This window comes from Meleagris gallopavo, chromosome 19 (genome assembly GCF_000146605.3).
Source record: "Meleagris gallopavo isolate NT-WF06-2002-E0010 breed Aviagen turkey brand Nicholas breeding stock chromosome 19, Turkey_5.1, whole genome shotgun sequence".
In the NCBI taxonomy this organism is placed as follows: domain Eukaryota; kingdom Metazoa; phylum Chordata; class Aves; order Galliformes; family Phasianidae; genus Meleagris; species Meleagris gallopavo.
The window spans coordinates 8,115,533-8,127,972 of NC_015029.2; the positions used below are offsets into that span (position 1 = coordinate 8,115,533).

General features: G+C 53.9%; 2 protein-coding genes across 5 annotated transcripts in view; one reads left to right on the top strand and one right to left on the bottom strand.

Annotated features, from left to right (window-relative positions):
• Positions 1-6,151, top strand: part of CUTA (cutA divalent cation tolerance homolog) — a 6,480-nt gene extending 329 nt beyond the window's left edge. Inside the window, 6 exon segments of the mRNA XM_010721029.3 lie at positions 3-20; positions 2,007-2,155; positions 4,164-4,223; positions 4,799-4,844; positions 5,026-5,075; positions 5,519-6,151. Of these exon segments, the coding sequence (XP_010719331.2) occupies positions 3-20; positions 2,007-2,155; positions 4,164-4,223; positions 4,799-4,844; positions 5,026-5,075; positions 5,519-5,621 (426 nt within the window). The 3' untranslated portion in view covers positions 5,622-6,151.
• A 353-nt stretch (positions 6,152-6,504) lies between these two features.
• Positions 6,505-12,440, bottom strand: part of PHF19 (PHD finger protein 19) — a 7,928-nt gene continuing 1,992 nt past the window's right edge. For 3 of the 4 annotated variants that reach the window (XM_019621514.2, XM_031556237.1, XM_010721031.3), the window contains exons 2-15: positions 12,061-12,216; positions 11,631-11,712; positions 11,439-11,534; positions 11,251-11,351; positions 11,030-11,178; positions 10,715-10,810; positions 10,530-10,598; positions 9,802-9,922; positions 9,599-9,666; positions 9,339-9,503; positions 9,158-9,245; positions 8,961-9,046; positions 8,789-8,884; positions 6,505-8,702 (exon numbers count right to left, since the gene is read on the bottom strand). In XM_019621514.2, the coding sequence (XP_019477059.1) occupies positions 8,351-8,702; positions 8,789-8,884; positions 8,961-9,046; positions 9,158-9,245; positions 9,339-9,503; positions 9,599-9,666; positions 9,802-9,922; positions 10,530-10,598; positions 10,715-10,810; positions 11,030-11,178; positions 11,251-11,351; positions 11,439-11,534; positions 11,631-11,712; positions 12,061-12,216 (1,725 nt within the window). In that variant the 3' untranslated portion in view covers positions 6,505-8,350. Of the gene's footprint in view, positions 8,733-8,788; positions 8,885-8,960; positions 9,047-9,157; positions 9,246-9,338; positions 9,504-9,598; positions 9,667-9,801; positions 9,923-10,529; positions 10,599-10,714; positions 10,811-11,029; positions 11,179-11,250; positions 11,352-11,438; positions 11,535-11,630; positions 11,713-12,060; positions 12,217-12,440 lie in introns of all 4 variants that reach the window. The other variant, XM_031556238.1, reaches the window with a different exon arrangement.

Here is a 12,440-nt window from a genome sequence, read left to right on the forward strand (position 1 = left end):
GCTGCCGCACCGTGCTGCTGGTAAGTGGGAGTGGGCAGCAAGGGGATGGTTGCAGAGGGGTTCCTGGGGGGCAGCTTGAGAGCGTGGAAGGGAAGGAGCCTGCAGGAGAAAGGCGTTCTTGGGTTGCTGCGAGTAAAGTGAGTTTCAGAGGGTGTTTTTCCACTTGTGCTGAGGAAGCCTGGAGGTTGGCACAAGCTGTGTTGTTGTTTGGTTGTTGTGTGTTTGTTTGATTTGTACAGAGCCTCATCCAGGCAGAGTCATTGAGAAAAAGTCCTTACAAGGTGACTTTAATCCCTAAAGCTGTTTATGGCTAGCCAAAGCCAAAACAAATTCATCTCACGCACATCTTAGTCTCTAAGCTCAGCTACCGTTTTGCCAGTCAGTGTTTGCAGTGAAATAATCGCACAGCAGGCTGTACAGTTTTGTTCACTTGAATCTTTTGGCAGCCAGGAGTTTATTTGGTCCCTCAGGTGGGAATCCTGAAGGTTTTGCAACACTTTTGCAACATCCCTTGGCACATTCAATGCTTCTGTGCTGTCACCATTCTTTTCAGAAACAAACACAAGCAAACATACAAAAAATCAACAAGAAAAGGAGTGGTCACTGTATGCTAATACTTAACCACAAGTGTTCGTGGGGATTTCCTCTTCACGTGCACATACATCTTCCAAGGAGATTAATGATTGCCATGCTAAACAGGTCAGAGTTTGTACTAAGCAGGGAATGTGATTATATTCTAATCCGGAGAAGTAAATACAACAGCGTATCTCAGCCTGGCTTGTGGCTGTGGGAGTAGGTTGGGGGATTTGCTGTACAGTAAATGTTCAATGGCTTCGTGGGGAAAAACACAAGCTCGAAAAATTATGATGAATCTTGTGATAACAGAAAGTATTTCCTCAAATGGACTGAAAAAGAGGAGACAACTAATACAGAGCATCAGTCATTTCCCCAGCGGAAAAGTGTTCCTGTCTTTGTGGTGTCAAGATATTTTTAGAATTCAATCTTTAAAGAAAAAAAAAAAAGAACACTTCTGACATAATCCATGTGTCGGGAGGTGTTCAGTGGACAGAGAAGGATGGAAATATGGAGGAAAAAAGGACTATCTTCTTAGTCTTAAAAGAACCTTTTTGTCACTGTTGCTGAATAAGGGCCAGATGCTGTTTGTTTAAAAAACAACAAAAGACAAAGAGAAGAGCAGCTGTGCAGAGACAGCAGTGCTACAACCCCAGCACAGGCACCCATCCTTCAGCTATTACTCAGCACACCAAATTAACCTTGCTATTCCCAGCTGAGATAATTTATGGATTGCATTTCTATGTGACTCTGTTTATGGCATGTGATTACCAAGAGGAACTAACGTGCTTGCCAGGAATGGGATGTGCAGCAAAACAACTTGTTGCCACTCCACTGTCAGCAGATGGAAAGAGCAGTACTGTTCTGCAGCCCTACAGACTCAGGCTATGTCAGTAAGGATTTCTGTGAACAGATTGAATTTGACTGTAAGATTCTTATCACATAATTAAGATGAAATGAACTTTAAAACCGCATTTTGGCCCTGTCCTACCATGCCTGCTCTGTGAGGTCTGTGTCGCAGGCTGGGTGCACAGCAAAATATCTGTCAGCAGAATGCAGGGAAGAGCTTGCAGGTAAGGACTAAAGCTCTGCAGGGCCTGCACGGAATGTGTTGTCCAAATCCCCTCCTGGAGATGCTGCTCTCCTCCAGCTGCATCCTCAGGGAGGCAGGGGCTCCGTCCCCCCTTGGCTGCAGGATGTGTCCTGGGTGCTCCTGTTTGCAGTAGAAACAGCTGAACGGAGGCAACTTGGCACAGCATTAGGTTGGCCCCGTTGTGGGGGAATAAATCTCACTTAAACTGCAATGAGCACTGCTGTAATGTTGAAAGAAGACTGGAGAGGTCTTTTGAGCCAGAGATAATATTAAGATAAATGCTTGTTTTTAGAAAATGCAACGTTTTCCCTTCAATAAGCACTCATATGTTGCACTGCAGGCGATGACGCTGTCTCTGCTGATGTACCCCATGCTGAGGAGCCTCGCTCTCCAGCTGCACTCTGCCATCACTGGCAGCTATGTCTCTGGGACCCACTCCATCGTCTTCATCAACTGCCTCAACGAGCAGATTGCCAAGGATATTGCAAGGTACTGAGGAGCTTTCCCTGCTTGTCTGCTTCAATTGTTTGGAAATGGCTTTTTGCAAAATAAAGCTTTTCCTTGACCCTGGAAAGAAGCTGCACTTCTCTGCTGTGTCAAGGCTTTGACACTTCTGCCTTTTGTTTTTAAGATCCATTCAAGCCATGGCCTGAAATCTCTGCATCCTCAGTTGGATTAAGACCCAACCCCATGTCCTCTGACATGCCATAATCCTTCTTCTCTGAGCAGCACAGTAATGAATTCCCTGAGAAGTGCACAGTGCACTAACAAATATGAATGAAGTGATCCACAGAAAACACAGAACAAACTTTGGGGAGCGAGGGCTTTACCTTGATATTTTTTTCTCTTTCAGTGTATGAGATACATTGATGATGTTTTGCATGCAGTTTTTCCACATATCCATCAGTCTGTGACTCAATAGGTGGTTTGTTCAAAGCAATGAAACTGTTGACTGGGGAAATGTTTATGATGGACCATTAAGTTTCCTGCAACACCTTCTCTGAGCTGTTTTCCCTGCTATGCTCTTGCTTGCCAAGAACTCTCCCTGTCCTCTGTAAGAGCGGAGCATTCCCAAGCAGCCATTCAGGAGCTGACCGGCTACTGAAAGGGATTTTGTGTCACCTTAAATACTTCAACTGTATGAAGAAATTCAAGTAGAATAGTATCTGTGCCACTGGATGTCTCCAGAAAAAAAAGAACAACTGTACATGGCTGGTGAAAAGATCCCTCTGTTCCTGAAAACACTAAGTCGTAACAGCTTTGCAAATGTTTTCCACTCTTTGTTCCTTATCTTGCAAGGAAGGGAGAGGAAGCAAATCGTTCTCTGTTGCTGAGATCTATGTACTTTGCTTGCATTTCTACTGGTGGAGTAATTTTTCCAGGAATTTGGATGAATGAGCAATGGTTGTGAAGGATGACACAGGGCTCCCGCATTTATTTTCCCACCCACTTTTTTCTTGGAGCTGTCATGTGTGCTCTTCCTTCATGTTGCTCAAAGGAGCGCTCTAAAGGATCAGGCTGCAGGGAAATTTTCTGCTTTTAGGGAAAAGGAGATCAAGGTTTGTGGAAGCTGGTTTGCACTGTCTCTACGAGATAATTTAAAGTCCTCAGAGGAAACTCATGGCCCACCCAGAGGTGTGGCCCCTGCCCCATACCTGCTGTTGGGTGGTTGCATGCCACGGAACTCACTCAACATCTTGGCAGCCCATGAGCTGCTTCTGCCTTGGGCCCGTGTGCATCATTTCCTTGCCTTTTCTGCTTATTAATATTTCATCCATCTCCCTTCAGAGCCTATTGTTTAGTGTGGCAGGGACACAGAAATACCCATTAGGTACCCAACCCAAAGATACCATCTATTATGCAGGCATTCTGCACTCCCCACGTGCAGCATCTTACAGTGTTTCCCCTTACCATGGTGGCTGCCTGTTTCCACCCAGCTTGCCAGAACAAAGAGCAGGATATCAGTCAGGATCACAGTTTGCTGGGGCAAAGCAGAAGCAATTAGAAGGTATTGAAAAGGCTCTGGCGCTCAAGTGACTTGGAAGTTGCAGATGGGAAACAAAGTGATTTGAGCCATGTGTCCTACACGATGAGCACAGCAGGAAGATCTCCATTCGTGCTGCTGCCGTTTGTTGGGCTGCAAATTAATTCAAGATGCTTTACAAATTTTAAGTGACTCGAGCTGCACGTGGCTGGGGCACACAGCCTCCTGGCACAGCTGGCCTCCAGGCCACAGTTCCTCCAACTTGTCCATGGGGACAGTTCTGTGCCAGGCACCACTCCCTGTTGCCGGGGATTGGGGCAGCTTTAGGGACAGTTCCAGCCCCAGGCCAGGAGGATCTGAGCCAGAGCAGCCCCTGCTGGAGATCACTTTGCTTTCCCAGGGTGATAATTAGCCTCAGTCCATGTCTCCCATCTGCTGCACGAGACAGCATGAGGGATGTCTCTGCAAGCCTCAGCAAGCCAAGTGGCAGTGACCCTCTCCTCTCTCACCCAGGGGCATCATGGACAAGAAGCTGGCTGCCTACGTGAACATCCTGCCCAAGAGCTCGGCCTTGTAAGTTGGGCTGCTGTACTCCAAAGGAAGAGGGGACTGGGGCTGAGCTGCACAGCCCACCTGCCCCATCTATTCCTCCTCCCCACCCTGCGCAGTGGACACTGAGAGCCTCCAGGTGCCTCCTCACATGGGGACTCTGCATGCAGATGAAATCACTGTGGCCTTCTGGCAGCATTTTTGCTTTGAAAGGTCACAGCTGACTCACAAGAAGCAGAGCTCCTCTCCTGCAGAGAGAGAGAGGGAAAAAGTGTGATACAACGCTTGGTATCCCACTGCACTGTGCTCCCTGTACAAAATGTCTCCCTGCCTCATTCAGAGGGTCAGCACCCCACAGCCCTCCCAGTGCTCACCTCACCCTGCCCTGCTGCCCTTAGCTGCCTCAGACCTGGCACATCAAGGGTGGCCCCAGCCTTAGAGCTCCACATGTTGGATCATGGGCATTTAGGACCGGTGATGTTTCTCCAGCACCACTTCATAGAGGAACAGTCACCTGCGGGGAGCACCAAGCACCAGGGAGATCATCAGGGCTGTACCTATAGCTGGATGTGCTAATGGTTCTTTCCTTTTAAATACAGGTATTTCTGGAAAGGGGAACTGGAAGAATCCACTGAAATCCTGCTGGTAAGTGACAATGTCCCATGGCACAGCAATCCCCATCCCAGAGCCCAAGCCAAATGGGGCTGCAGGGTGGCACCAATCCCGAGTATCCCAGGGTCATGGCAGTGGTGCATGGCCAGGTGCAGTGGAGCTGTGCCTTCAGGATTGTTCCCTCCCTTTACTCTTTTTTCTTTACTCTCTGCAGTTAGTAAAAACAAGGACGTCCAAAATAAGTGAATTGTCCAACTATGTCAGGTGAGCATGGGGCTTCCTATCCGCAGTATGCAGCCATCTCATCCTTAGGCTTTGGTTCTCCTCGAGACCAATCCCACCCAGGAGGGCTCTAGGCACTGCTGGGTACACTCTGAGAGCCAGAAAAGCCCCAGCACCACACCAGCTGGAGCAGGCTGCTGGGAACATCGGGCTCCCTGCATGGGACAAAGAGGGCTTCAGGGTCTGTAGGTCCCCCCCCATCTACAGATTTCCTGTCCACCCCACGAACTGAGTGCTGACTCAGCTGGTGGCTGTGGTAAACCTCAAACTCAAAGCAAAATTCCCACGTGGCACAAAGTGCTTTGAAGTCAGGGGGGATCACCCGGGGCAGGGCCCACGCACCACACTGCTTCCTGCACCGCCAGCCCATTCCTGCTGCGGGATGCGACTGTGGCACTGCGCCGCTGCGTCTGTTTCCACTTTAGATCCATCCATCCCTTTGAAATCCCCGAAGTCATCAGCCTGCCTATTGACCAAGGAAACCCCCTCTACCTCAAGTGGATTGGAGAAAACGTCCCACGGGATTGAATGAACAGCCCAGAAACCACCCTGCTCTTGAGGAGACCGATGAGACAAGTTCTGCTGGGGTTTGTGCACAGAGTGACACAGGGAAGCAGCTCACATCCCCAGGGGTGTGCTACAGCACAGGAGTTTGAGATAAGGAATTTCATTTGAACTTGAGATGTCCCCTCCCTGGCCTGGCCCTGCAGCAACACTGAGCTGGAGGCAGCACTGGAATGGGGAAGGGCACCACAGGGCTGCTGTTGCCTGAGGTTGCTCGCAGCACTGCCCTGCAGCACCTGGGGATGGTGCAGCATGTGCCACACACACACGTGGCACTGGCTGAGCCCCAGCAAGCACCCTGCCTATCAGCTGGGCTGAGCTGGGCAAAGCAACCCCATTCGGGGACCCAGGACCAGCAGGGCATAGCTCTGCTGCTTTCTCTCCAGACCAAGCTGAGCCTTAGAAAAAGATGCTCGTGTTGTGTAATTGGATATAAGCTACAAAATAAATTGTGTGACTGGGAAGAGAATAAACCAGAGCATTTCCTACCTACAGCCTCATGAGTCATTGCAGTGCATGGGTGCAGTGAGCAGGTCAAGAGGGTCCTGCCAGGGCTCTGTTGGTGTCCGTCGCAGGCAGTGGGGATGTGGTGCAGGGACTGAGTTGCAGTCAGAGGTACTGCAAGGAGGGCTCCCGGGTGCAGGAAACAAGATAGCAGGGAAAATGGTAACTGGGCTGTGCCCATGCACAGCCATTTGCATCCTTCTGCCATCCCCATGCTTGGCAGCAGCATTTCTCTGCAGCATGACCCAGGCATGGGGTGCTGCCCAGGGCCACACACTGACCCCTCAGCTGCCCAAATCCCTGTACCACAAAAAGGTAGTGATGTTAACAAAAAAAAAAAAAGGAAGAAGAAAAAAGACTTTTTAATTGTACATCAGACATATTAATTACAACTCAGATATAACAAGAGTTGGATATTACAAGCAGCAGCCTGAAACCATAAATCTTTAGAAGGTGCATAGAGTCATTATAATATCTATTATAACTAATGCAAAATATATTCTGAAACAAAAATACTTTTAAAGGCTCCATATTCAGTTCTCTGCAGTAGGCCAGGAGGAGAGGAGTGGGAGAGGAGGAGGATGAGGAGGGAGCTGCCAAGCTCACCCATGTTCTCCCAGCACATCCCATGGGGTTGGTCTGGGCATAGCTCCTGGCAGCCCCCAGCCCTCCAGGCAGTATCTGAGTGAGTCACCTGGGCTCCGTAGGCACTCATGATACGGAAACACGTGCTCCCCTGGTAACCAAGCTGGGCTGGATGGATGGGCCCAGCACCAGGCACGGTGGGGTCCTGGCAGCAACCTCTCCCAAAACATTGGGGCCTCTCAGAGGCAGCTCCATTCAGATAACAGATGCAAACCGTGCCATGGCTGCAGCTGAACAGAGCTCAGCACACAGCTCTGCACTGAGCACTGCGCCAGCGCACAGCCCCGATGGCACAGCGTGAAGGCATTGCAGGGCTTTGCATTGCTGTGCCCAGTGCTCGGGGTGTTGCAGCTCACGCCAGGGGCAGCACCCACACTGTGTGTCCCATTGCAGCAGTGGGGCTGTTCTCCAGGTCTGTGCTTTATGGGTTCTGTTTGCGATCTGCTCTCTCACACCAATGGATTTGCACCTTTATACAACACAAGGCAGCACGCTGCCTTGCTCCCCACACCCTCACTGTACTTTGACAGAGTGAATCATTTCAGTACTTCTGCAATAAAACAGCTTTTTCCGTTCATCCCCCGGCTGGCAGACCACGAACACGCTGAGGAATGATGCTGCTGCAGGAGCATGCAGCTCAGCTGGGGGGATGGGGGGCAGAGCAGCACACATACATCAGCATATCTTAGAAAGAACCTAATGAGTACATCTGAGAGTAGAATTTTTTTTTAAAAAGTGTGCCCCTGAACAAAGTGACCGTATTGCTTCAGACAAAAAGGGGCTCTCGTTCTCCTTCAGTATAGAAAACCATGGTGAAGCAGCAGCATGCCCACAGCAGGGACAGCCCCATGAGCAGGGGAGCACCTCGCTGCCTTTTTGGTTTCTTGGCTGGTTTGGCACTGCAGGATGGGCATCTCTGAGGGAATGAAGAGCAGTCCAGGTGGTGCCCGCTCTGGTTTAAGGCACGTGCGTGTGTTTGGCTGAGCTGTGCCAAGAGGTGATTGTGGGATGGGGAACGCAGCACATCTAGGCCCTGGGATGGGGTCTGAGCAATTCGTAGGGTGTCCTCCCCTCAGAGCAAATCACATTCCTCAGACGAATGGGTTTGGCAGGAGAAGGAAAAGCCCACACAAGGGCTGCGGCATCACCTGCCATTTCCTATGGTGTAGGGATGAGCCATTGGTCTCCACAGTGGGACAGCAGTGGTGCTTCAGCCCGGGTCCCTGCGAGACCGCTGCTCCGGCCTGGACGTGGTGCTCCAGGAGGGGCCTGAGCTGCCCCACTCCTCCGGTGCCTCCAGTGTGACCGAAGGCCGAGTCGTGGCTCTTTGCATATATGTGGCCAATAAAACAATTGTCAAAAGAATACAATAAAAAGGCCGAGGGGGTCCACCCCTCACAGCTCCACGCAGCCAGGGTGCCAAGCACAGGGCATCCTCCTCCTCCTCCTCTTCCTCTTCCTCCTCTGCTGCACCAAGGCCTGGCTGCACCCAAGGGCTCCGCTGTCAGCTCCAGAAAAGGCATCGGGACCAGAGGGACGGGGGCTCAGTAGGGGGTGGTCCCTTCCCACTCCACCAGGTACTGCACTTTGCCCTCCAGCGTCACACGCCGTGCCAGCACCTGGTACTTCTCCCCACACACCAGCCGCCCCGCCGCCCCGAAGTAGCTGCTGATGGACGACTTGAGGTGCGAAAGCGACGAGTCGTCCTCACTGATGCTCTCGAAGGTGTGGCTGTCGATGCCATCATCCGGCCGCTCGGGCCCACATGTCACCTCGCTGCCCTGGGGGCTGCCCACTGCCGGCTGCCTGCCTGCTGCTCCGCTGCCACGCTTGGGCCGTGCTGAGGGGAGGGTCAGAACTGTCTGCTTGCGCTTACGGCTGCCCACCGTCCTCCGGCTGCGGGACAGGGAGAGAGGCAATGCGGTGCTGTGAGGGGAGATAGAAGATCCTCAGGAAGGGGGTGAAGGGGCCACAGCCCTCACCTGGACTCGCAGGACAGGCTGGTGGTGGCTGAGCCTGAGGTGCTGACGGCATCCGTGGAGTCCACATCGGAAAGGAAGGTCTGCCCCGAGCTGGCACTGGGATGGAGGCAGCGTCGGCCCCGCGGCCCCACGCCTCAGAGCTCCCCCAGCACCACGGCTGGGCAGCACTCACCTCTTCAGGCTCTGAATCTCATCCAGTGTGAAGTCAAAGATGCTGGCCAGGTGGTGGTTGGTGCTCCAGGCAGAGGTGAAGTCGCTCTGCACCACAAAAACCAGCACCTCAACACCACACAGCGGCTCGGAACCCTCTGCCCTGCCACCGCAGCACTCCCTCCTCCCATGGCCGTCCCACAGCCCGCAGGGACTCACGCTGGGGATGGCATCCTCCAGCAGGAACTTGGCCCTCTTCCGCCGCACCGCACGCCTCTTCTGCTGCTGGAGCTGCCCTGGGAGCAGGCTGCAAGGCGAGATGTAGGGTGAGATACAGGGCTGGGGCTGCATAACGGTGCTGTGCAGCACCCACTGGTCTTTGTGGCTGTGCAGCACTCACCTGTCCTTGTGCACATATCTGCTCTTCCCTCTCCTCTTCAGCTCACAGGACCCGCTCTCGCCCGGCACTTTCTCCGGCAGCACTTTGCTGGGGGGGTTCGGTGGGACGCGGATCCGCAGGCGGAAGATGCATTTCTTCTTCTTGATCTCCTTCCCACAGAGAAACCTGGGGAGGGAGCAGCCTTCAGCCTGGGGGGACGAATGGACTCCTGGAGGGCAGGAGCACTCCGTGCACTGTTCCATTCCCAGCCCAGCACTCACCTGCTCTTGTAGCTGTTGAGGGCATTGAGCAGGTGGGGGCCGCGCTCAGACACAGGGGTGCCAGTCAGCTGCAGAGAGACACCAGCCTGAGCTCCTCGGGGCAGGACGGCCACCCCGACCCCTTCCCCTTCTGGCCTCCTGCCCCCCATGTCCCTGTGCCCCCGAGGCTCTGACCCTTCACACCCAACACCTACAGGCATTACCTTCCCGAGCTGCAGAGGGTCCCAGTGATGGTTCACGAAGGCCAGGATCTCCTCAAAGTCGAAGTATTTCTTCTTGCTCTGCACGCCCAGGTTATACAGGGCAAGATGAACCACGTCCACCCTGCGGGAGCGACCAAGGCCAGCAGGTCAGTGAGCAGTGAGCAGCCCACATCCAGCAATGCTGGCCCAGGGCACAGCACGACTCCAGCAGCTCTGTGTCTCACAGCAGCCCTGAGGTCAGGAGCCCAAGGATGCACCAGTCCCAGGACAGACACCCACTGCTGCAGCTTCCTACCAAGCTCCAGCCATGCACTCTCGCTGCGCTCAAGTATGAGAGCAGGATGGCTCTTACTCACATGTAGACTGTTTACAAAACAGTCTCTCCTGCGGGACTTCACACTTGAATCTCCAAAAGTGAAAGCCAAGCAACATGTCCTGCAGGATTTCCCTTCTCCTACACCCAGTGCTGCTCTGTGTAACACCCCGATGCAGCTAGCACTGTTAGGATATTTTACAAAGTGCTTTCAGATCATCAAGGTGCACTATAAAGTACCGCAGAAACTTATATTTAATCTCAAAACTTGATGGCTCGTTCCCAAATTGCTTTTTGCAGTTATCTCCTGGTGAAGTTGTGCTTTGGCTCCCTGACACCACAGCACAGCACACTGGTGCCTCACGAGCCCTATGGGGACCCAGCACAGCACAACGGGGCCACGGCCATTTCTCACCATCGCAGGGGCAGGCGCTTGATGTACTCAGGTCCCTGGTTGCACACGGAGCAGAAAAACACATAGAACCTGGAAAAGAGTGAGGATGGAGAGCATAAGGGGGGATCATCCCGCAAGGATGCAGCACCTGCCCTAGTGTGTAGATGCAGCTGGGAGCTGTGGGACACGGGGACGTAGGGACGTACCGATCCCCAAACATCATGGGGTCACTGAGGCACTGAGTGCACGCTTCATGGAACCACTGCCGGCAGCGGTAGCACTGCAGCATCTTCAGGTACCACCTGGGGAGGGAGAGGAGCCGGTGCTGGGGAGGGCAGTGTGAGCAGCCCCAGCCAGGAAAGTGGCTGCTCACTGGCAAGGAGCTTCATGCAGACAGTGCAGGGCAGAGAGGGCAGCAGAGCCGCCAGCCCCAGAGAATGGCCTTGCAAGCAGAGAGCCTCTCTTGGAGGAAAAACGCCCATGAAACGGAGCAGGACAGCCCCTGAGCAGGCAGTGCTTACTCGCCAGGGCCCCCGCAGTAGCAGTAGCACTGCTGCTGGTTGGTGCGATGCGGAGAGTCCCACTCCAGCAGGTCAGGGTTGTAGGACAGCACCATCTTGACAGCTTGCAGTGTCTTGGCAATGGCTCCCTTCTTCAGGGCACCTCCCTTCTGCAGGAGCAGCAGGACAGGGTCAGCAGTGAGACCGCAGCCCACCCTGCAGCACCCTGCAGCCCCACTCACCCGCACAGCCAGGGCGAAGATGCAGCGGCGGCAGAACCACGGCGTCCCCAGCGGGCCCTCACTGCTGCTCGCCACTGGGACATGGCACTGCTGATGGTAACCTATGGGACGGCTCAGGGTCAGCATCACCAAGCTGGCCGGACACATGCAGGATGCTGCAGGACACAGAGCCACGTGCCCGCACTTACCCAGCCCGCATTTCCCACAGATGAGGATTTCATTCCTGGGTCCCGATGTCTTTCCCAGGCAAATGTTGCACTTGGGTTCCTCCCCGGGGACGCCGGCTGCAGGATGGAGAAAGTGGTGATGGCCCCACAGTGCTGCCCACGGCACATGGACTCCCAGGAACAGTGAGCAGGGCACGACGGGGTGGCACTCACCATGCTGGATGTCTTTCCAGAGGACCCAGTACTTGGAGTTGTCCTCAAATGTCACCAGGCAGCTCTGCTTGGAGCCGCTCACCTGCAGGGACAGAGCACAAAGAACCAATGAATGCCTGCTCCCATTGCCTGCACTCTCCTCTTTCCCCGATCCCATTTTCCCCATCTCTCATAGCTGCAGGAAGGCAGGTTCCAGGGCAGATACCCAGCTAGGACATCAATCCAGGCACTCCAAAGACCACAGTCACTTCACAGCACAGGCCAGTGTGCTGCGAGCTGCCCCAGAGAACAGCACCCACACCTGGTGCACTTTGGATGCCCTCTTACCCTTCTGTGTGCCAACTTTACCCTTCTGGATGCCCACTTAAGCCATCTGGATGCTTTCTTACCCTTTTGGGTGCCCATTTACCCTTCCAAATGCCCTCTTTACCCTTTTGATCTTCCCCAGGTAGTACAGCCCATCGGTCCAGCGGCACAGCACGTACTGCCCCTCGCTCAGCTCCCTGCAGCTGCCGCCCCTGCGCCCGGCAGCCCCGTGCACGTCCCGAGTGACGGATTTCAGCGTCCCGTTCTCCATGAGCAGAGCCTGCGGGGACGGAGGCGATCTCCCATCAGCAGCGGAGCGATGTGCCCGCGGGCCGAGAGAGGCGCCCGCTCCGTAAGCACGGGCTTCGCCCGGACGCTCTCAGCATCGGCAGCTTTAAATCGAACGCGAAGTCGAGTCGACGATTTCCTTCTGCACTTTTGCCAACGGGACCGCCGGGAGAGTGGGGAGCAGCGCGGGCAGCAGCGGACGAAACCGAGCGGTCG